This window comes from Perca flavescens, chromosome 20, assembly GCF_004354835.1.
Source record: "Perca flavescens isolate YP-PL-M2 chromosome 20, PFLA_1.0, whole genome shotgun sequence".
Classification (NCBI taxonomy): Eukaryota; Metazoa; Chordata; class Actinopteri; order Perciformes; family Percidae; genus Perca; species Perca flavescens.
The window spans coordinates 20,797,803-20,818,644 of record NC_041350.1 but is presented as its reverse complement, the minus strand read 5'-3'; the positions used below and the strand labels follow the sequence as shown (position 1 = coordinate 20,818,644).

At 38.8% G+C, this 20,842-nt stretch overlaps 1 protein-coding gene and 1 long non-coding RNA gene across 3 annotated transcripts in view; one reads left to right on the top strand and one right to left on the bottom strand.

Annotated features, from left to right (window-relative positions):
- The window catches only part of uggt1 (UDP-glucose glycoprotein glucosyltransferase 1), a 35,245-nt gene extending 19,249 nt beyond the window's left edge, over positions 1 to 15,996 (top strand). Inside the window, exons 22-40 of one of the 2 annotated variants that reach the window (XM_028565217.1) lie at positions 1,178 to 1,384; positions 1,522 to 1,653; positions 1,805 to 1,935; positions 2,015 to 2,122; positions 2,381 to 2,483; positions 2,622 to 2,701; positions 3,566 to 3,755; positions 4,456 to 4,614; positions 5,226 to 5,311; positions 5,422 to 5,506; positions 6,602 to 6,690; positions 7,132 to 7,236; positions 7,408 to 7,492; positions 8,290 to 8,472; positions 9,023 to 9,183; positions 9,318 to 9,432; positions 10,133 to 10,249; positions 13,337 to 13,481; positions 14,911 to 15,996. In XM_028565217.1, the coding sequence (XP_028421018.1) occupies positions 1,178 to 1,384; positions 1,522 to 1,653; positions 1,805 to 1,935; positions 2,015 to 2,122; positions 2,381 to 2,483; positions 2,622 to 2,701; positions 3,566 to 3,755; positions 4,456 to 4,614; positions 5,226 to 5,311; positions 5,422 to 5,506; positions 6,602 to 6,690; positions 7,132 to 7,236; positions 7,408 to 7,492; positions 8,290 to 8,472; positions 9,023 to 9,183; positions 9,318 to 9,432; positions 10,133 to 10,249; positions 13,337 to 13,481; positions 14,911 to 14,930 (2,301 nt within the window). In that variant the 3' untranslated portion in view covers positions 14,931 to 15,996. The remainder of the gene's footprint in view (positions 1 to 1,177; positions 1,385 to 1,521; positions 1,654 to 1,804; positions 1,936 to 2,014; positions 2,123 to 2,380; positions 2,484 to 2,621; positions 2,702 to 3,565; positions 3,756 to 4,455; positions 4,615 to 5,225; positions 5,312 to 5,421; positions 5,507 to 6,601; positions 6,691 to 7,131; positions 7,237 to 7,407; positions 7,493 to 8,289; positions 8,473 to 9,022; positions 9,184 to 9,317; positions 9,433 to 10,132; positions 10,250 to 13,336; positions 13,482 to 14,910) is intronic. The other variant, XM_028565218.1, reaches the window with a different exon arrangement.
- On the bottom strand, positions 3,362 to 20,208 carry LOC114546455 (uncharacterized). The gene is made up of 3 exons (XR_003691055.1): positions 19,373 to 20,208; positions 4,495 to 4,641; positions 3,362 to 3,746 (listed from the first exon to the last, which is right to left on the bottom strand). It is a non-coding gene; the product is annotated as an uncharacterized LOC114546455 (long non-coding RNA).
- Positions 20,209 to 20,842: the final 634 nt, after the last annotated feature.

Sequence of the window (20,842 nt, the reverse complement as noted above, 5' to 3'; positions counted from 1 at the left end):
CTCCCATTCCCTTTAAAAGCCAGGCACGTTTGGACCTTGTCGCATTGCTATTATGATGGCGGATTTGCACCGTAATATTTTTATGTGTAATCTTTTGCATGTTTGTGTGCTGCTGCGCTTCCCTGTGTGTGTGTGTGTGTGTGTGTGTGTGTGTATGTGTGTAACCAGCATAGTGTGCACGCGCTGTGCATAAGCCTAGGCACATTTGACTAATTTGCTATTAAAATAACATTGAAATGCTGCGCTATTGACTTTAGATCAGGTTTTTGTTGGTCAATGGCGCGATCACTTCCCGCTGCCTCAAGATAGAAATACGCCAAGAATTCACCTGAACACACCTCCCTGTAAGACCAGCACGCCCATGGGCGCAAAGATGGGCGCAGGTGCATTTGCTATTTAAACCACGTGGGCGCTGGACGGGAAATTGACAACTGCGTCGGTAAACTAGCAAAGACACTTGCGTCGGGCTTTGCGCTGCGCCGGGTGCAAGATAGGGCCCGTAATGTCTCTTTTGTTTAACTGGAAAGTAAAAATGTCAAGTTGTGCTTCCTGGAGTCTCCAACCTCACTGTGACGACTAGACTCCAGTAAGTTACTGCGACGTGCCAAGACGACAAGCTCGTAAGCGGTTTCCAGTCTTTGTGCTAAGCTAAGCCAAACTAGCTGCTGGATGTATCTTCATATTTATCTTAGAGATCTGATAGTGGTATCAACTTCTCATCTAACTCGTTGCAAGAAAACAAATAGTTTTTCCTGAAATGTTGAGCAATTCCTTTAAGTTTTTATTTACACGTGAAGAGTTTTGTCTATAACCCAAAGCAATGAAACACAGTTCATTAATCATTTATTTGATTATTTTCAATGGGACTTACATACATTTTCCTTGTTTCAAATTGATGGTGGAAAATATTCTTAGTAGTATTGTGGTATTGATTTTACAGCTTTGATCTACTATCTTGCAGACTGTAGAGTAAAAGTTTCTATGTCTATGACAGTGTAGGTGGATAGTCGGTATTATTAAGAAAGGACCAGAATATCTCAAAGTGAGATTCTAATGTGGCATTATGTGTTCATTTTATTAATATTTTAGTCACCATGTGTTTGGAAGTATCAGCTGTTTTGCTATTCTGCTCTCAAAGCAGTGACAAATCCTTCAACACTCACTTGCTCCACAATAGAAAACCAGCAACAATGTCCGACTGGGGATGATCAACAACCCATCCGCCGCTCCGTCTGCTGAGACGAGCCGCCTGGCCAGAGCCATCTGGGCCGCCATGCAGACGCAATCTGCCAACAACGCCAAGAACTTCATCACCAAGTTGGCTAAAGAAGAGACCGCCGCGGACCTGGAGATGGGAGTCGACATCGGGGAGTTCGCTGTCGGGGTGAGGGCGAACATATTAGTCCGCTCATCATTGTTGAAAATTATTGTTTCCGTCTAGTTGTTGAAACATTGAACTCTATTTTACTCCTAATTTTCCCTTTTTATCAGCTGCCTACAAGTTCTCTATTTTTCCTTCAGGGAATGGATGTGTCATTGTTCAAGGATGCGTACGAGGGTCCCAAATTTGACTTCCTGCTCTCCCATGCTGCCTACTGCCGAGACGTGCTAAAACTAAAGAAAGGACAGAATGCCGTTATCAGCAACGGAAGAGTGAGTCACAATCTAGTTTCTTATTGTTTTAAGAACTTGCGCTGAAAATATGGATACATCGTGAACAAATAGTTTGTATTTATGGATAAAATCTACCATTTTACCACAGCTATTGTAGCTATTCGATCAATACTCTCGTTCTCGTTTACAGATCATAGGTCCTCTGGAGGAGGAGGAGGTGTTCAACCAGGATGACTTCCTGCTTTTGGAGAGCATCATCCTGAAAACGTCCGGAGAACGAATCAAAAGCAAAGTCCAGCAGTTTGGGATTGAGGAGGACAGGTATTTTATTTCCCTTCATCGAATCTGTACACTTTCACAAGGTTAAACTCTTTCGTGGATTCTGTAAAATAAAATGCAGGATTTCTCTCAGGGCCAGCGATCTTGTGATGAAGGTGGACGCTCTGCTCTCCTCTCAGCCCAAAGGAGAGGCCCGGGTAGAATATGACTTTGCAGATGACCGCTACAGGTAAAGTTGTAATACAAGCACATCATTTCTACTCCGGGAGGGGAGACCCTCTCTGGCTTTCCTCCAGGGTAACACGATTTTTGCAATGTGTGTCGTTGTGTTCATTAAAATATTGGACCATCTTCACCAAATACTGTATCAAAAGTTACCTTCAAACTTAATGTAAATACGGAATACATTTTTTTCAACCCAGCAACAGCCTTGAAAATCTTGTTTGTGTTTACTTCGCTTCATCATTGATTTGCTGATTTTTGGCAGTGCTGTGAAGATCCGCCCGAAGGAGGGAGACGTGTACTTCGATGTTGTTGCCGTGGTGGATCCTGTAACCAGGGACGCACAGAAACTAGCTCCTCTCCTGTTGGTGGGTTGAATGCCGTCCCTCGTTGGATTTGGTCTTTCTTACTGATTCGTCCAGTTGATTTATGTGGCCTCACTTTGAGCCTGTCCACGTTTTATTTCTAACCTGTCTTCCCCTCCCCTCCCCCCCCTCCACCTGCAGGTTCTGAAGCAGCTGGTAAACGTTAACTTACGGGTCTTCATGAACTGCCAATCCAAACTGTCAGAAATACCTCTCAAGAGGTGAGGACTGTTTCTGAAGCTTACATCCTAGCTATATCAGTGTCAGTATATGTCCAGTACGCTGGTGTTTCTGCTTTCTCTCGCTAGAAGTTGACCTTTTACCCTCAGAATGTGCTTTTGATATTTTACTTTAAATGAGGCACTGGATCCTTAAATATAATACTGTATAGCTCTGTGCCAGCATTAAGATTTCAATTACAATTTGGTCCAATCATACTACAGATCTTTAAGCATCACTGTACTTTTTGGAAAGGCCAGAAATGTAAAATTTAGATTTAAAAAATATAATTGACAGGGCACACTCTCTAATTTAATTTTAACATGTTTTTTTCTAACTTATAGGGACTCTGGTGCATAATTAGAAGTTTTTTTTGCTTAGTTTTGATTTTTCTATTCACTCCCTATTACCACTAGCATTCAGTGTCGCATGAAGACCTTGTTTGCATTAAACTGTGGGGATTATTGTCCTCTTTCAGCAGGAAACATACTTTTTTGGATCAGTTTGCAAAAGTTTTCCAGAGCTTTCAAGCACTTCATACAATTTGCTCAGTTGTTGGATTCGAAATACTTAAATGTTTATGTGCAAATGTTTTATGAGGAAGAAAAATGCACAGGACACTTTTGTTAGACCTCAAGGATACACACCATGTGTTTTATACTGGATGTAAACATTACTTTGTTTACAAGAAAACTCCACAGGGCACCTTTTAACTTTGAAGCCTTAACATTTAAGCCACTCTGTTGTTTTTTACAAAATCTGACATTTTTCAGTTTCTTTATGTTTGCTGTTTTGGCTAAAGGCATGCAGATTATGGCATGATGACTCCTCCACCTGTTAAAAAAAGTCCCTGTGTTTTCTTCCAGTTTTTACCGTCATGTGTTGGAGCCGGAGGTGGCGTTCCAAGCTGATGGTAGTTTCTCTCCCGGCCCCATGGCCAGGTTCCTGGACATGCCTCAGTCTCCCCTCTTCACCCTGAACCTCAACACTCCCGAGAGCTGGATGGTGGAGTCTGTGCACACCCGCTACGATCTGGACAACATCTACCTGGAGGAGGTAAAGCAGTATGTCTGTCTGGGTTCGATCAGGATCAATAGTGGTGAAATAAGTGTTTAAATTTAAATGAAGTGTTTCTCTGAAGTCTCTAAAGTCCAAAGTTATCACCCCACTTTATCCTGCTCTCTGAATGAACGTTTTAATGCTGGTCCAATGGTTTTGGTTGTAATGTGTGTCATCAGTCAGTGTTTAAATGCTGCCTGTCCCCCTTAGACTCAAACCAAACTGATATTGCACTATTTAAATGTCAGATGATTCAATTCACTGGATCTGTTTTTCTTTTATTAGTCTAAGGGACTGTACAAAGGATTTTTCATGATATTAAGGTTTAAATTGTGGTACACGATTAAACAAATTGTTCCAATTAAACACTGTTATACTACTTTGTATGTTAAGGGCCTTGCCTTTTTATGTGAGATACATAAAGTTCAGCACCCCAATCATTTTTGTATTTTCCCTCTAATTATAATCCTATTTAACTGTTTTTATTACTTGATTAACTTTCTTTTATGTTGACCCATGTTGCACCCTCACAGATTTCTTCCATTTTTGTTTATGTGCTAAGGATTTTTCTTTCTCTTCTTGAAGACCTTGGGTTTATTTGGGAGCCATTACTAATGTGTGTGTTTGTAAATCCCCTGGCCTCTGTTTTTGGGCTGCACAAAATGAACTTTATTTGTCTGGACTCCTGTGTCTGCAGGTGGAGAACATTGTTGCGGCAGAGTACGAGTTGGAGCACCTTTTGTTGGAAGGCCATTGTTTTGACGTCAGTTCAGGCCAGCCGCCCCGTGGCCTCCAGTTCACCCTGGGAACTCCCTCCGAGCCCGTCATTATGGATACAATCGTCATGGCAAACCTGGTGAGTTACCGATGAGCCTCGGAACACCTTAGAGCAGAAAGTCGCCAGTTTATTCTGTCCCTTTTTATTATTATTATACTCCCAAATGCTGTAAATCAGGGATCTTCAACAGGGGGTCCGGGACACCTAGGGGGTCCTCAGAGTCAACGCAGGGGGGCCTCCAAATAATTGTTAATTTGAAAGATTTTTCGAAAATTAAAAAGGTCTTAACATGAATCCAACATATCATTAGCAAATATAAATCCCCACTGATTACTGGCCTATAGGTAAGGTAGTCGCTAAGGTAGCCCCTGACAGATAAAGTTAATCCTAAGCATTCACTGTGTATGTTTAACATTAAAACATGATTTATAAAATAATGCCAACAATTATTAGGCTATTTTACTGTAATAGCTTAGTATTCTATGCAAAAAAAAACGCTAGGGCTATGTATAATGGCTTTAGGCCACCCTACACATTATTGTAGGCCCAGTTTAATAAGCAACTTCATTTTAGACAATATATGTAGTAGGGAGTCCCTGCTCAATCTCTCTTTCAGTTAAGGGGACCTTGGCTTAAAAAAAAGAGAAAAAAAGACCCCTGCTGTAAATCTCTTGTGTTCTGCTCTGTAGGGTTACTTTCAGCTGAAGGCAAACCCAGGCGCCTGGATCCTGAAGATGAGAAAAGGACGCTCTGATGAGATCTACAAGATTTACAGGTAAGAACATGGAGAATTGTCCATGTTAGTTTTAAAGTTAAGTCTCTTGGATCTACATACTGGCTGTAAACTTTCAGTTTCTTTAATCTTTTTTTCTTCTTCTGTTGCAGCCATGAAGGCACCGACTCTCCAGCAGAGTCTGATGACATCATAGTCGTGCTGAACAACTTCAAGAGCAGGATCATTAAAGTCAAGGTCAGTTTACCTGGGATGAAGTGATGACTGTCTGGCACAATAGGAAATGTTAGAAATGTGCCCTTTCACTCCGTTAGATTTTATTTTTGTTTCCTCAGTCTGACTGGGTTCTCATGAATTTAAATGAGTAGAACAAACTTTTTTTGAGTAATGCAGAACATATACACTGTATATTATACAGTATGTACATAAATTACATGGGTAAAATTATACATTTCATTGGGATATTTACATATCATAGATGTGGCCACATGCAGACACAATACATTCCTAGAACGGCTCTAGGATATAGAGGACTGAATCCGAATTAATGAAGATGAATAGGGAAATAAATATACAAGTAAAATACTCAAAATAAATTTAGAAAAAAATAAATTGACAAAGGAACAAAGAAACACAATAAACTTAAATCCAAATATTTTTTATCTTCAAACTCCCTTCAACATTAACGGTTCCCCGTGGAGCTTTCTTGTGTTTACATTCGGTGTTACTCAGCAAAACGCATTGTGTCATATTGTGCATTGACGCGTTGTGTGTCTTGACGTCTAAAAGTTTGAAACCTGCATTGTTTACATTTGTGTTTTTCTAGCTTGCAGTCTTCTCTTTCCCTACTTTTGTTGCCACATTGGTGTGTTTCTTGGAACATTACCGCCACCCATAAATCAGTGGAATAGTGTAATAACAATTATAACTTAGCACAAAAACACTTCTGACATCTTGACAACTGACATCTTGTTTAATTTCATCCTAGCATTTAGCAACATATTCTACTACATATATATTATACTATTTCAGTAGCAAAGGTGGATAATTTTTCTAATGATTGAGAAGTATGGCATTAGCAGTCAGAACAGTTGCTATATGTTGACATATATCACCCAAACGCAAAACCAGGGACACACAGAAGGTCTTTACTGATTTCTAGATTAATTTCTAGATATTTTTTTTTTGTGCATTTTATTTATTTATTTACAAATTAGATGGGTTGCGTCCTCCATATAATCCAAACTAGATAAGCTATTGATTTGCTATGTCAAATGGATTGATAATAATTAAATACAGGTTGTTCAACTAACAAAATTGCATGTTGATCAGGTCCAGAAGAAACCAGACAAGTTCAATGAGGAGCTGCTGAGTGACGCGACCGAGGAAAGCGACGCTGGCTTCTGGAAATCTCTGGCCAGGTACAGCTTTGATTCGAAATTAGCAATGACAAAACAACTATTACAAAAATGAGTCAATTAGTCAATCGACAACATGAATCAATAACAATTTTAGTAAGGGTTTAAGTCGTTTAGGGTGTAACTTTTTGATATTAATGAACGTTCAGTTACATTTAAGCCATTGCCAAATGAGTTGCTACAAAGCTAATTAAGACGATCTGTTTTACATCATTGAACATTTTGGTTTTCTGACAGTGTGAGAATTCACTGAAACAGTAATTAATCCATAATTAACATAATTGAGGTGAGGTGCCTTAACAATAGTTTTGCACCATCAGTACATTATGTGCAAATATTTGTTAATGCTATCCTGCAAGTACCTGGATGACAAACAAATGTGATTAATCTATTGTGTGTGTATTTTTCTTAATTTTAATTTGTAAACTTAAAATTGTGTTTCAGAGGGTTCACAGGTGGAGGAAAGCCAGAGGAGCTAAAGCAGGAGAAGGACGACGTGATCAACATCTTCTCTGTGGCCTCGGGGCATCTGTATGAGCGCTTCCTCAGGTGAGCCTCAGAGATGTGACCAGGCAAACAAAAGGGGATTGTTGTATCATCCAAAAGCCTTAAAAACTAACATCCCTTTTTCTTATGTGTACAGAGACTTTATTGATTTAAGCACCTGTTGTTCTCTCAGCCCTGTTGCCACCAATCTTTTCATTCTTCCTTCCCTCTCAGGATTATGATGCTGTCAGTTCTCAAAAACACCAAAACCCCCGTCAAGTTCTGGTTTCTCAAGAACTATCTGTCCCCAACGTTCAAGGTAGGATTTTTACTTTTGAAAAATCAGATGGCATCTCATCATTGATGTTGAGCTTTTCTCCGACGGCTGTAGCTTTTTTTTCTCTGTCCGTCAGTAAAGTGAGCTTCAAACACAAGAACTGAAAACCGAGATGAAACATACAGCAGGGACGAGATTTAAGAAAAGAAAATCTCCTGATGAATGAGAAGACTTCAGTGCTTTCCTTGGCCCGTTCATCATTATCAGTCCTGTTTGTTTTTTTCACTCTGGTTTTAGTGAGTTAGTTAAGCCTCATTATCCTATAATATACTGTATTTTCATAACACTGACTTTTTTTATTTGTTAAAGTCAAAGATAAGATTGTTGTTTTAACTCAGAATCACACTCAGCCCATTTCCATATTTAACTCCATAGTAGCTCCAGATTGGCATTGCTCTTAATTTTATTTATATATTTATAGTATAGTAAGACTAAAGCCAGACTGAATTAAGGCTTGATTTAATCCTGAGGGTTGTTGTTGTTTTTCTGTGATCAGTCTTTTTAACTTCCCAGAGCAGCTCAGAGATCCCTGGATTTACTTCTATATTTGTGGAACTGATTGAGCACCCAACCTGTGCAGTCTTTTTACATAACAAAAAACATTTGAAGCAAAAATCGTGTCAATAGTGTCATTCTCAAAATGTTTTAAGGTTTTCATCAAATTGCCCATTTATCAATCAATCAATCAATGTCTTTTAGCCAGTTATGTATGACTCCATTGCCTCTTATACTTCCTAGCACACGGTGACAGGCGTGTTTTGGGTGTGACCCTGTTGCAGGAGTTCATCCCCCACATGGCGAAGCAGTATGGTTTCCAGTACGAGCTGGTCCAGTACAAGTGGCCTCGCTGGTTACACCAACAGACCGAGAAGCAGAGGATCATCTGGGGCTACAAGATCCTGTTCCTGGACGTGCTGTTTCCTCTCGCTGTCGACAAGATCCTGTTCGTAGACGCTGACCAGGTTAGCTCACACGTAGCTGTACAAACACCGTTATTCATCCTGCAACTATTTGTTCCTTTCCGTAAGCTGATGATATAAAAGCAACTAGATGAATAAACTGATAACTGACTCAGATACCTCTATGAAAAAAAATGTCCATGGGGTATGATTTCCTCCGTTGGGACTTAAATCATTAAAAAGTAGATTTTTAAACAACTATAAACAATGTTATACTGTCTCATGTAATCTAATACTAATATAGTTTTACCGATAGTGCTCTAGAGATTAAGCTATTAGTCAGTGGTGGATCAACAAAATTGCAACAATTCTGATTCGTTTTATGAGCAAAAATGCCAAATATTCACTGGTACCAACTTCTCAAATGTAAATATTTGCTGGTTTTGTTAGTGTTCTATGGTAGTAAATTGAACATATATTTCGACTTTGGATATTTCGACTTTTAGACGTCATCTTGCTCTATTTTCTGAAATATGTGTGGACAATTAATCAAGAAACAGATTAACAGTTGATGACGAGAAGTGTCACCTGTATTGTTTACTCTCTCCTTCAGATTGTGCGAACAGACCTGAAGGAGCTGCGGGACTTTGACCTGGAGGGAGCTCCGTACGGTTATACTCCGTTCTGCGAGAGCCGGAAGGAGATGGATGGCTACCGCTTCTGGAAGTCCGGCTACTGGGCGAGCCACCTCGCCGGACGCAGATACCACATCAGGTATACACACTCGGCTTGTAGCAGTCGCCCTCAAACACACTCACATACGCAGACGTGCTCTCACTCTCTTTTTTCAATACATTTTTCATACTTTCCTGCATATTTCATGTGTTACCTTTGTTTATCCCCTACAGTGCCCTGTATGTGGTCGACCTGAAGAAGTTCAGGAAAATAGCTGCAGGAGACCGACTCAGAGGACAGTACCAGGGGCTCAGCCAGGACCCCAACAGCCTTTCCAACCTCGACCAGGTCTGTCTTTTCATTGTCTGTCCACATTTGCCTTTTTAATGTGCGTTTGGGATCTGATTCTAAAGAATGAGACTTTGAGACTTTTTTTAAAAGACCTATTTTGCTGCCAACCATTTTCCAAAGCATTTTTTAGATGTCCGTTTCTATTAATTTTAGTGCTTTATGAAATTGGAAAAAGGGAAAATGTTGTGTTCAAGGAAGCTCTGTAATCTGAGAGTTGGTTGTTAATCAGCAGACTTGTTATAATGTGAGAAAAGACAAATTTCATAATGTCAGTTTGCTAATTGTTTTCTTCTCTGCTCATGTTTTTATGGCAACATACCGTGAATGCAATGCTGTTCAGCAGCCGACTTTCACATCTTAGATTTTCTAATTTCCTTAAACTCATTAACAAGGAGAGCTTTCACCACAGTTACAAAACATAAGGGCAGCAGACTGAGAGTGGGGCACGTTCATTAAGCAGATGCTTTCTTCCGATGCTTAGCTGCACATTATAGTTCAACCTTTATATTATGATTTTTAATGGTTTGAAAAAGCTGACTTTAAAGAATCTACAGCTTTAACGTACTGTGTCCTGGTTTAATTTAACCAAAGAGGTAACCTTAACAACTGTTTCCATTGAATTCTTTTTGGAAAATCTCTGAGAGTTCCCGTCCCAGCATCCATCATTGGTCTCATTGTCTGTCGTTTTTTTTTTTAGGATCTGCCCAACAACATGATCCACCAGGTGCCCATCAAGTCTCTGCCTCAGGAGTGGCTGTGGTGCGAGACGTGGTGTGACGACAGCACCAAGAGGAGCGCCAAGACAATAGATCTGGTAACAGCAGTTTCTCTGTGTGTAGACATCAGGGATAGGATCAGGACAAAATGCTCAAAAATAACATGTCATAGACCTATAACCCCCTGCACAGTTCAGCAGTGGTAGAGGAAAGAAGGGAGTGCCATGCCTCGTAACAGCCACTAGAGGGCAGACAGGCTTGCTGAGAGGAAGTAATTGACTGAGTATAGAGTGCTGAGTCTGTGAATCAACTTTAACTTAATTCTTTAAAGATATGTAAAACAAATAAACTAAAATCCACCACACACTGTCACATGGAACAATTTAAATCAAGTGACAGCAGAATATAAAACCTAGAGTACACCTATGGAGCTAAATCGGGGCCAAATGTTTTGTTCATTCAAAAAAAATATATATAGTTGAAAAAATAAAGCTTGAAATTGAAAATTTAAGTTTTGGTCAAAACTTGGAAAAAATAAAACCATGTATTTGAACTAAAAATAAGTGTACCAATTTTTCTTTCAGTTTGAATAAAATATAGATTCAATTCTGGAATTATTTTGAATAAATTATAAATTTTCATTTTTCACTTTTATATTTGTTTTCAGTTCCACATTTCATGTTTTCAGATTCAAAAGTTATTTTTTTTACGGCTTCAAATCTTTTTTACGGCTTCAAATCTTTTTTTTTTTTTTTGGTTTCAGATCTGTTTTTCACTTTCAGATATTTTTTTTTCGGTTTGAGACTTTTGGCCCTGATTTGGCGTGGGGGGCGTGGCTTCAACTCAGAGGGGCGTGGCATTATGAGTGACAGCCTATCAAAGAAGGCAGAAGACTCCTCTTTCATGTTGACTTCAGGGAATGGTGTTACTGTGAGAACTATGACTGAATGCTTTCTATCCACTATATACATGTGATTTTTACTTAAACTGATGCCAGTGACAAAGTTCCATTTAAAAAAATGTTTTGGACAACAAATGGTACCAATTACATTATAAGAGCAATAAACTGTGCCAGATTGTGCAGTTCAGCAGGAACAATGACTTCTCCCACTTCCATGTATGACTTATAGCACCACAGTATTTACTGGCACCAGCCCACAGGTAGGACATGTGAAAGATATTAGCATTTTTGAATAGATACTTTGCGACGTTATCCCCTCAGTGGCATTTTTTTTTTTTTTTAACACATAAAAGGAAAATAGGTGGACAGCTGGACAAAGCTGGCAATCAAGCATCGCTAGCACTAAAGTTAGCATTAACTAACGTTAGCTTCACACTAGCTGGTGTTTTTACACTAATTTCAGTGTCCAGCTCAAGTTTTTTTTTACTTTAACGTGTATTGGTCTTTGTTAACCTCGGTTTGTCAGAATGACCATAACTTGACACTGGCTGCAGTGAAGAAGGTCTCCTTTTATAGAGTAGACAAATATGACTTTACATTAATGCTCTGGCCTGATAAATTACGTTTTACACTATAACGTTACATGTAACAGCATGACAGTTATGCCTTACAAAATATGCCAAGTGGGCAAACTTTGAAGGCTTCTACCACAGCCTAACTTAAGTATCAGAATACACTAACTTGTCTTTTTGTATTTGTATGTCTTACTGTCTGTTTTCTGGACCGTGTGTGTCCGTAATAAAAGCTTTGATTGATTGATTGATTGATTAACAAAGCGGACCAGGACAAGTTATGTTGTTTAAACGAACCATGAAAAGGTAACACTAGCAATGTTAGTTATCTATAATGTTTTACATTATATGAAGACCATTTACATTTTTATATTATATGTTTTATAAGGCTGTACGGCTGCAGGCAGCCACTGTCGAGTTATGGTCATTCTGACAAACAGGTTAACAAAGACCACTACACGTTAAAGTAAAAAAACTTGAGCTGGACACTAAAATTGGTGTAAAAACACCAGCTAGTGTGAAGCTAACGTTAGTTAATGCTAACTTTTGTGCTAGCGATGCTTCATTTCCAGCTGTCCACCTATTTTCCCTTTATGTGTTAATCACAAAAAAAATGCCACTGCGGGGATAATGTCCCAAAGTATCTATTCAAAAAAGCTAATATCTTTCACATGTCTTACCTGTGGGCTGCGCCAGCAGGTTGCCTTGGCGGAGCGGACGCTATGCTGACTGCCGAGTGAATACTGTGGTGCTACATTCAATGTCATACATGGAAGTGGGAGAAGTCATTGTTCCTGCCGAACTGCACAATCAGTTTATTGCTCTTATAGTGTAATTGGTACCATGTGTTGTCCAATACAATTTTTTAAATGGAACTTTGTCACTTGCATCAGTTTATTAAGTAAACATCACATGTATATAGTGGATAGAAAGCATTCAGTCATAGTTCTCACAGTAACACCATTTCCTGAAGTCAACATGACAGAGGAGTCTTCTGCCTTCGTTGTTAGGCTGTCACTCATAATACCACGCCCCTCTGAGTTGAAGCCACGCCCCCCACGCAAAATCAGGGCCAAAAGTCTGAAACCGAAAAAAAATTATCTGAAAGTGAAAAACAGATCTGAAAACGAAAAAAAAAAGATTTGAAACCGAAAAAAAAAAAAGATTTGAAGGCGTAAAAAAATAAGTTTTGAATCTGAAAACATGAAATGTGGAACTGAAAACAAATATTAAAGTGAAAAATGAAAATTTATAATTTATTCAAAATAATTCCAGAATTTAATCTATATTTTATTCAAACTGAAAGAAAAATTGGTACACTTATTTTAAGTTTGAATACATGGTTTTATTTTTTCCAAGTTTTGACCAAAACTTAAATTTTCAATTTCAAGCTTTATTTTTTCAACTATATATATTTTTTTCAAATGAGCAAAACATTTGGCCCTGATTTAGCTCCATATACACCCTGCTACCATCATCTAACCCATGTCTCTCTTGAGCAGTTTGATGGTGTTGTGGTTAGACCTGGACCTGTCCTGAGGGGAACAGCTCAAACTTGAGTTTTGGAAATTGTTCCCACGTAGTAAATGTGAGATGGGTCAGGCAGCAAGAACACCAATGATCTCTTTAAATGACCACTTTAACAAGTTCTTGTCACCTGTTGAGAGATCGCCAGAGCAAGTAATAATGGTGCTCGTTTTTCCTGATCTCAGTGTAACAACCCCATGACCAAGGAACCCAAGCTGCAGGCTGCAGTGAGGATCGTGGCCGAGTGGACCGATTATGACCAGGAGATCAAACGGCTGCAGACCAGAGTCCAGGAGAGAGTAAACCACACAAAACAGCCACAAGGCACAGGTATTAACACTCACAACCGACTAGATTGCAAGTCCTCTCTAACCTGAACATATTACAGTTTTTCACAATCGCTATGACACTTTTTTCAATACTTTTAACAACTTTCCTAAACTCTTAACACAGTTAGAACAACATCCGTCTGTGTAGGCTATACAATTAACACATTTCTTGTTGCTTTGACACAAAATGCATACAGTTAACACAAATTTAAAGTGCTTAAATTTCTTTTACACACAAGCTCCACCAAAACCAAAACAATGGATCTTTACTGCCAAATTTCCAAAAGCTTTCACACTGTATGTCAGAACAGATAACATCATGTTCTAAACCTAACTTAAAGTCAAAGTGAACAGCTGTTCAAATTGTAAATTGAAACACAAATATATCCCCTGCAGTTTATACATGCATTTATTGGAAACAGCTGATTGAAGTTATGCAAATACGTAGATCCATCCCAGCGGATTCCCTTCTAGGAAACACACTCAGGTGTTGAGGTTCTTTCAATCGCATGATCATATGGTAGTAGAGTAAAAGAGGACCTATTTGAACAATATACTTTAGATGAACACAGAAAATAAGAAAAATGCCTTCACGAGGAAGAGGAGTACCAGGACAATTCTGTCTCTATCTCCTTTTTTTCATAAACCGTACATTCTATAAAGCTACTGTGAGATGGGTCATTCATTTTTTTGTATTGAATCTCTGCAGCAAAAGAAACAAAATGGTGGACGGGTTGGATCAGTGGGTAGAGCAGGCGCACATATACTTGGAGGTTTATGCCTCGACGCAGAGGTCCAGGGTTCAAATCTGGCTTGTGACGATTTCCTGCATGTCTCCCCCCCCCCCCCCCTCCCTCAACTAGCTGTCCTGTCAAATAAAAAGGTGGAAAAGCCCAAAAAAATATCTTTACAGTAAAAGAAAATATGCATGCATTTACTAAACCCAACAAAACAAAAATGCAGAGAGACTTCAAGAGAAACTGCAGTCCAAAACACAATCTATGATCAATACAATATACTATTGTCTGTTGTATAAGGGCAGACCTGACTGACACATTTAAAATGATGCAGTTTGTGTAATTCCATCTGATGTTAGTGTTTTTTATGTCAATGTGCAGTGATTGACTAAATATTCCTGTTGGGAGAGAACATGTGTTAGTGTTTTGGAAGAATTATTTGATTTTGAGACATGATTGCATTGTTTTGGTAGACAGTGTATTGTGTAAGTGAATTATTGTATTTTGAAAATCAGTGTTGGAGTTTAGTTGACAAAGTGTGATTTTGAGCATGAAATTAACTGTTTTGCCAATCGTGTGTTGGTGCATTAAGAGTTTAGGAAAGTTGTTAAAAGTATTGAAAAAAGTGTCATAGCGATCGTGAAAAACTGTAATCAAGTTAACTCGTTTTTACATTTTTTTCTTCTTTGTCAGATGTTCACACAGAGTTGTGAGGATGCTGCGGTGGCTGTGATGAGGCAGTGAACTGGACTCTGTTTAAAGAGTTTAAAGAGACTTCTCGCCTGCCTTGGGGACTGCTGACACACTGACCAGTGCTAAATGGTTGAAAATACTTCTTTTTTTTTATAACGTGTGAAGGGGAGTTAAAGTGGTCAGGTGTAAAAGGTTTTTCTGTCCGTGTGTGCAAGTGGTGAGAATTTATTTTGTGAAGTGAATCATTAATATTACTTAGTTTCTTTTTTTTAATTGTCATTTCCCCTGTAATAGATCTGTCATTCTGTAAGTTTGCACTGATTGGGATTTTGGTCTGGGTTATGGTTCAAGCACAAAGGGAGGACGACTGCTGGATAACTTGGGTTTGGGTTTTGATATCTGACAAATAAAACATGTACTGTTTGGAGGGGTTTCTGTTCACACAGGAACAAAACTCAAGCTGCTAGGCTAGGCTCTGAATTGGTAAAGGGTACAGTTAGATATGTTTACACTTCTATTTTACAGAGTCCCATATTAAGTTAAACAATCATTGAATTTGCTAATTTTTACACCTTCATACTAGGGCTTGGGCAATATGTTGGAAGTCAATGTCATGACATTAATACGTTTTTTTAAATCGATATGGCATATTATTGCAAAACCACAGAGCAGATAAACAAACTGGTGTCCAATGCAGTGAACTATGATCCCGTTATTCATTACATCAGATTAAACTTGTGCTGTTCACCCTGAATAATGAATTTGGGCAGAATATTTTTGTAAGATATTACATTTATGCCCAGCCCCACTTGAGACTTGCTAAAATAAAATTCTAAAATACTAAATAAGTCTGGAAAATTAGGTTCATATCTACATATACAGTATGCATTATTTTGTTTGTGCAGGTTGCAGCATAAAGTACAAACGAGACGAGAGTTTGTGAGAAGAGCAGCCATGACAGAGTTCAGCTGAAAAATATTGGATTTTCTGTTTCTTGGTAATATCCATGGATTTGTCATTATCATCCTGTTTCGGCTGTCAGTTTTTGTTAAATAAAATTCCCCAATTAAGAAGGGGTCAAGTGTATTGTCACGGTTTCGTGCATGTTTTCAGGTATTTGCCTAGATAGTATTTGGCTTAAGATATTTAGTTACAAAAGTAAGAAAAATATAAAGAAAGTCATAGATGTCATAAAAAATTCACAAAAATGTCCTACTGTAGTAGTAAGTCATAAAAGTCAAACATTTTAAAAAAAACTCCTAGAAAGTCATAAAAAAGGTATAGTGCGTCATAAAAAGTCACAGTATATGTCACAAAAAGTCACAGTATAGTTTGCCATAAAAAGTTAGAAAATATTAAGTAAAGGTCATAGTATAGTATGTCAGAAAAAAGGTTGAAAAATATTAAAAATGTCATAGTATACTAGGTCAAAGTCATAGAAAATCAAAAATTTCAGTACAGTATGCCATGAAACCTTATAGTATGTCATTAAAATGTCATAGTATGGTATAAAATGAAATTCATATTATAGTATGTCATAATATAGTATGGTTTAAAAAGTCATAGTATGTCAGAAATGTCATGACAAAGTCATAGTATATCATAACATTTTAATTTCATATTATAGTATGTCATAAAAAGGTAGAAAAATATTATGAAAAAGTCATAGTATATAGTATGTCATAAAAAAAGTGATAAAAAGGGCATAGTATAGTATGTAGAAAACAGTCACTGAAAAGGCAACATATATCATGTCAAAGAAAGTCTGGAAGACCACGCAAACACAAAAGAGCCCATACCGGACTGGGGATCGACCAGGGGTCAGAATCTACAGTGCCTATTTGCTGGTAGCAGTGTTAACCACAGAGCCAACGTCCCACCAAATAAAACAGCATAGCATAATATGTCGAAAAAAAGTCATAGTAAAGTACGTCGATAAAAGTGATTAAAAAAAAAAAAGTAGTATAGTATGTAAAAAGAAAAAATCTTAGTATAGCATTTCGGAAAAGTTGATAAAAGTTCATAGTATAGCAATTTCGAAAGAAGTATTAAAAAGTAATATTATAGGATGTAGAAAAAAAGTGATAAAAAGTCATAGTATACTATACTATAGCATTTCGAGAAAAAGGTCAAAGTATAGCATGTCGAAAAAAGTTCTAGCATAGTATGTCGAAAAAGCCATAGTATAGCATGTCGAAAAAAGTTAAAGCATAGTACCGGTATGTTGAAAAAAGTGATTAAAAAGTCATAGTATAGTATGTCAAAAAAGCATAGACTGTTAATATTAATGGACAGAGCATGTGTGACGTCACCCATTGGTTTGTGGAGATCTGCTATGAGCATAGACTGTATATTATTAACAGTCTATGGCTATGAGCAGAGCCGGCTGCTTAGGGCCCCGGGGCTACCAGAGGGCCCCCAAGAGCGCTTGAAATGTCCCACAATAGAGCTCATAACAGAGCCGGTCTATATAAAAGATAAAGTGTTGCTGCTAATTGGTCTCACATTAGTCTTTAAATGCTTATTTCCACATTATGAGTGCTTAATATTTACAATACACAAGTTGGTTTAGTGCCAAATGCAGTGGCAGCACGTTACAATCTGGAATCAAATCCTGCTTAGGGCCCCCAAAAGCCTTGGGCCGACCCTGGCTATGAGTTTGCCGTTACGGGCGCAGCCATCCCGGTTGCGGCTGTGACGATTTTAGATGAGAGGGAGGAGCCAAGAGAAAAGTTTATTATTTTATGGATTTCACAAATTTCAGTAAGGTGCCGTAAACCGTTTAAATCTGAGCATGCGCAACTCACATCTGCACTTGACTCACATCGGGCAGGGACAACTAGGGTTGGGTACCGAAACCCGGTTCCACTATGGAACCGGTTCCTACGCAAACGGTAGTATTCGGACCGGAATAAAAACGCAAATTTTGGTTCCTCATTTCGGTTCCGACTGAAATATTTTCTCTCTGTCACTCCGGACAGCGGCAGACTAAGCGGCTCGTCTCGGAGACCCTGTAGCCTGGTGGTGGGGGGAGTCTGCCCTTTCAAACTCCTACCTGTGTGTACAGGCCTCTTGGACACCATCTGAGAGAGTTTCTCCTGTGCAGGACATGCCATAAGTCAGGAGAGGTGTAGTATATTGCCAGAGAAGGCAAATATGGTCATTTTTCTGCAAAAGAACTGCTAAAGTATGAAGCTGGTTGGCATACCAACTCAACAACATTTAGTTTGTTGTTATACTTGTTAATAGTGTAACTGTTATTTGTCAAATTATTGTAGTTATGTGTTAGGTGACTTAGGTTTACTTATTATATATTTAAGTACTTTAAAACGTTAATATATTGTTAAATTACATTTTTTTTAAAAAACCTCCATGAAAGAACCTTTCTTTGATGTCATTTTTCAGTTTTTCAAGAATCGGTTTAGGAATCGGTTAGGAATCGGAATCGTTTTAAAAGTACTGGTTCGGCATCGGAATCGTAAAAGTCCACACGGTACCAACCCTAGTGACAACGCTGCTTACATTCTACGTTACGTTACACACTTTCACTGGCAATCACATCATAGCCACGCCCTGAAATACCCCCTGCTTTATCGCTGATTTTAAAATCAACAAGACCATAATTCAAAAAATTAACATTATTCTGTATTGCAGAACACATCAATCTAGCGATTGAGACCATAAACTCATTATGAAATGTTTACTGAGGTAATAAATCAAGTGAGAAGTGGGTCACTTTCTCATAGACTTCTACAGAAACCGACCTCCTTTTGCAACTGCACGTGTCGCCCCCTGCTGGAATTCAGATAGAATGCGGGTTTAGGGCACTTCCGCATTTGCAGCACTTCGCCGAACCAGATGCTTCGTCCATTAATATTAAGTCTATACAAAAAATTGATAAAAAGTCATAATATAGTATGTCTAAAAAGTCATAGCATGACGAAACAAGTGATAAAGTCATAGTATGTCGAAAAAGTTATAAAAAAAATCAGTAGTGCATGTCGAAAAAAGTGATAAAAAGTCAGTATATTTTGTCAAAAAAAGTTATCAAAAAGTTAGTATATAACTATATATAAAGCATAGTATGTTGTAAAAGGTGATTAAAAAGGCATAGCATATGTTGATGAAAGTGATTAAAACTCATAGTACTATAGCATGTCGAAAAAGTCATGTGTCAAAAAAAGATAAAAAAGTCAGTACTGTATGTCGGAAAAAGTGATAAAAAGGTGATAGTATAACACGTTGAAAAAAAGTAATAAAAAGTCATAGTATAGTATGTCGAAAAAAATCATCAAAAAGTCATAGTATAGTATGTCGAAAAAAATCATCAAAAAGTCATAGTATAGCATATCGAATAAATAAAATAACTGGCGTTCACCAGTCACCACATCCCACTACAACGACTGCTGTAACCTGCGATGACAGCGAGCTGCTCAAAAAGGCAAATAAAGAGATCTCCGACCTTAAAGAAGACATCCGTCGCCTCTCAGACAAGCTCCAGAGGAATGACTCACTGTTGACCAGCTCCTCGACCCGCCGGCTCCCTGTCCTGTCCTGACCAGCTTCGTCGTGGCCGAGCGTTCCAAAAAGCAGCCGACCCTCTGGCGCACTCTCTCGCCCAGCTCCGATGCCGCTGGCTCGACACACCCACCTGCTGCACGTAATACCATCCGTGCCCCTCCCGGCAGCGAGCCTTTCATCCTCCCTCTCCTTGCCCCCTTTTCGCACCCACCACCTTGATAGTGAGCGATAGCATCATTAAGAGCATCCATTTTTTTTTTCCAACGAAACCCACACAGTGTTTTCCTGGAGCCACAGTCCGACGTTGCTGAACAAACTACCCGGGCTGTTGCGCTTCCTTCCTTAAGTTCCTTCCTTCCTCCATTGACAGGGTCCTAGTCCACATGACACAGTTTGCCGGGAATCTGAGCGGACGAAAGGCGATTTTAATAAACTCTTCAGCCTTTTAAAAAGTTGCGGGAAATCTGGTTTTATCAGTGGTCCCTTACCAACGCCATACCAGCCTGATACCAGCAACCATGACCCAGAGCTTCAGCCGGCTTCTCAGCATCTACACACCTGGCTTCAGTCCACCTGTCATACCCACAACCTTGGTTTCATTGACCATTTTCATTTATTTTGGAACCGTTGATCCTTTTAGAAGACTGATGGAGTGCACCCAAACAGACTAGGAAGCTCGTTTTTAGCAGTCAACCTACAGCACGCTGTACAGTCTGCCCCACGTGCGTGACTATTTACCCTAGGGCGCTAATTGTAATTTTTACCCCACACGCACGTCAATGCCTCAATGCACCCAGTGCACGCCCCCCACTTCCCTCCGCAGTCTTCTTCTTCACCGCCAACCACGGCAGCTCCCAGTTCGATCCCCCTCCCCAGCTCCCCCCTGTGGCCTCATATGGCACTACCCCGTCTTTTAAACAAACACGGTGGCTGCCTATTCATATAGCACCATCGCCAAGTATAAAAAAAGTCATAAAATAGTCAGTCCGAAAAATATAAAAAAAAGTCACAGTATAGTATGTCATAAGAAAGTCAAAAAGTCATAGTATAGTATGCCATAAAAAGTCATAGTATTATAGTATGTCATAAAAAAAGTTATAAAATACAGTGTCATAAAAGCCAGTAGTATAGTAATAGTATAGTATGTCATAAAAATGTCAGAATATTAGGTCATAAATAAGTCAAGACAAATAAAATAAAAAGTCATAGCATGTCATAAAAATGTCATAATACAGTATGTAATTAAAAGTCATGAAAGGTCATAAAGGCTAAAGCCCCCATTTTTATTAAATTCAAAATCTGGAAACCGGCAGTGGCCTGTTGGTCTAGTAGCCAGCATATTACAGTTCAATTTTGGTTCCAAATGCAAAATGCCAACCCTCTCTGTGTAGAGTAGATGTGAAAGGTACCT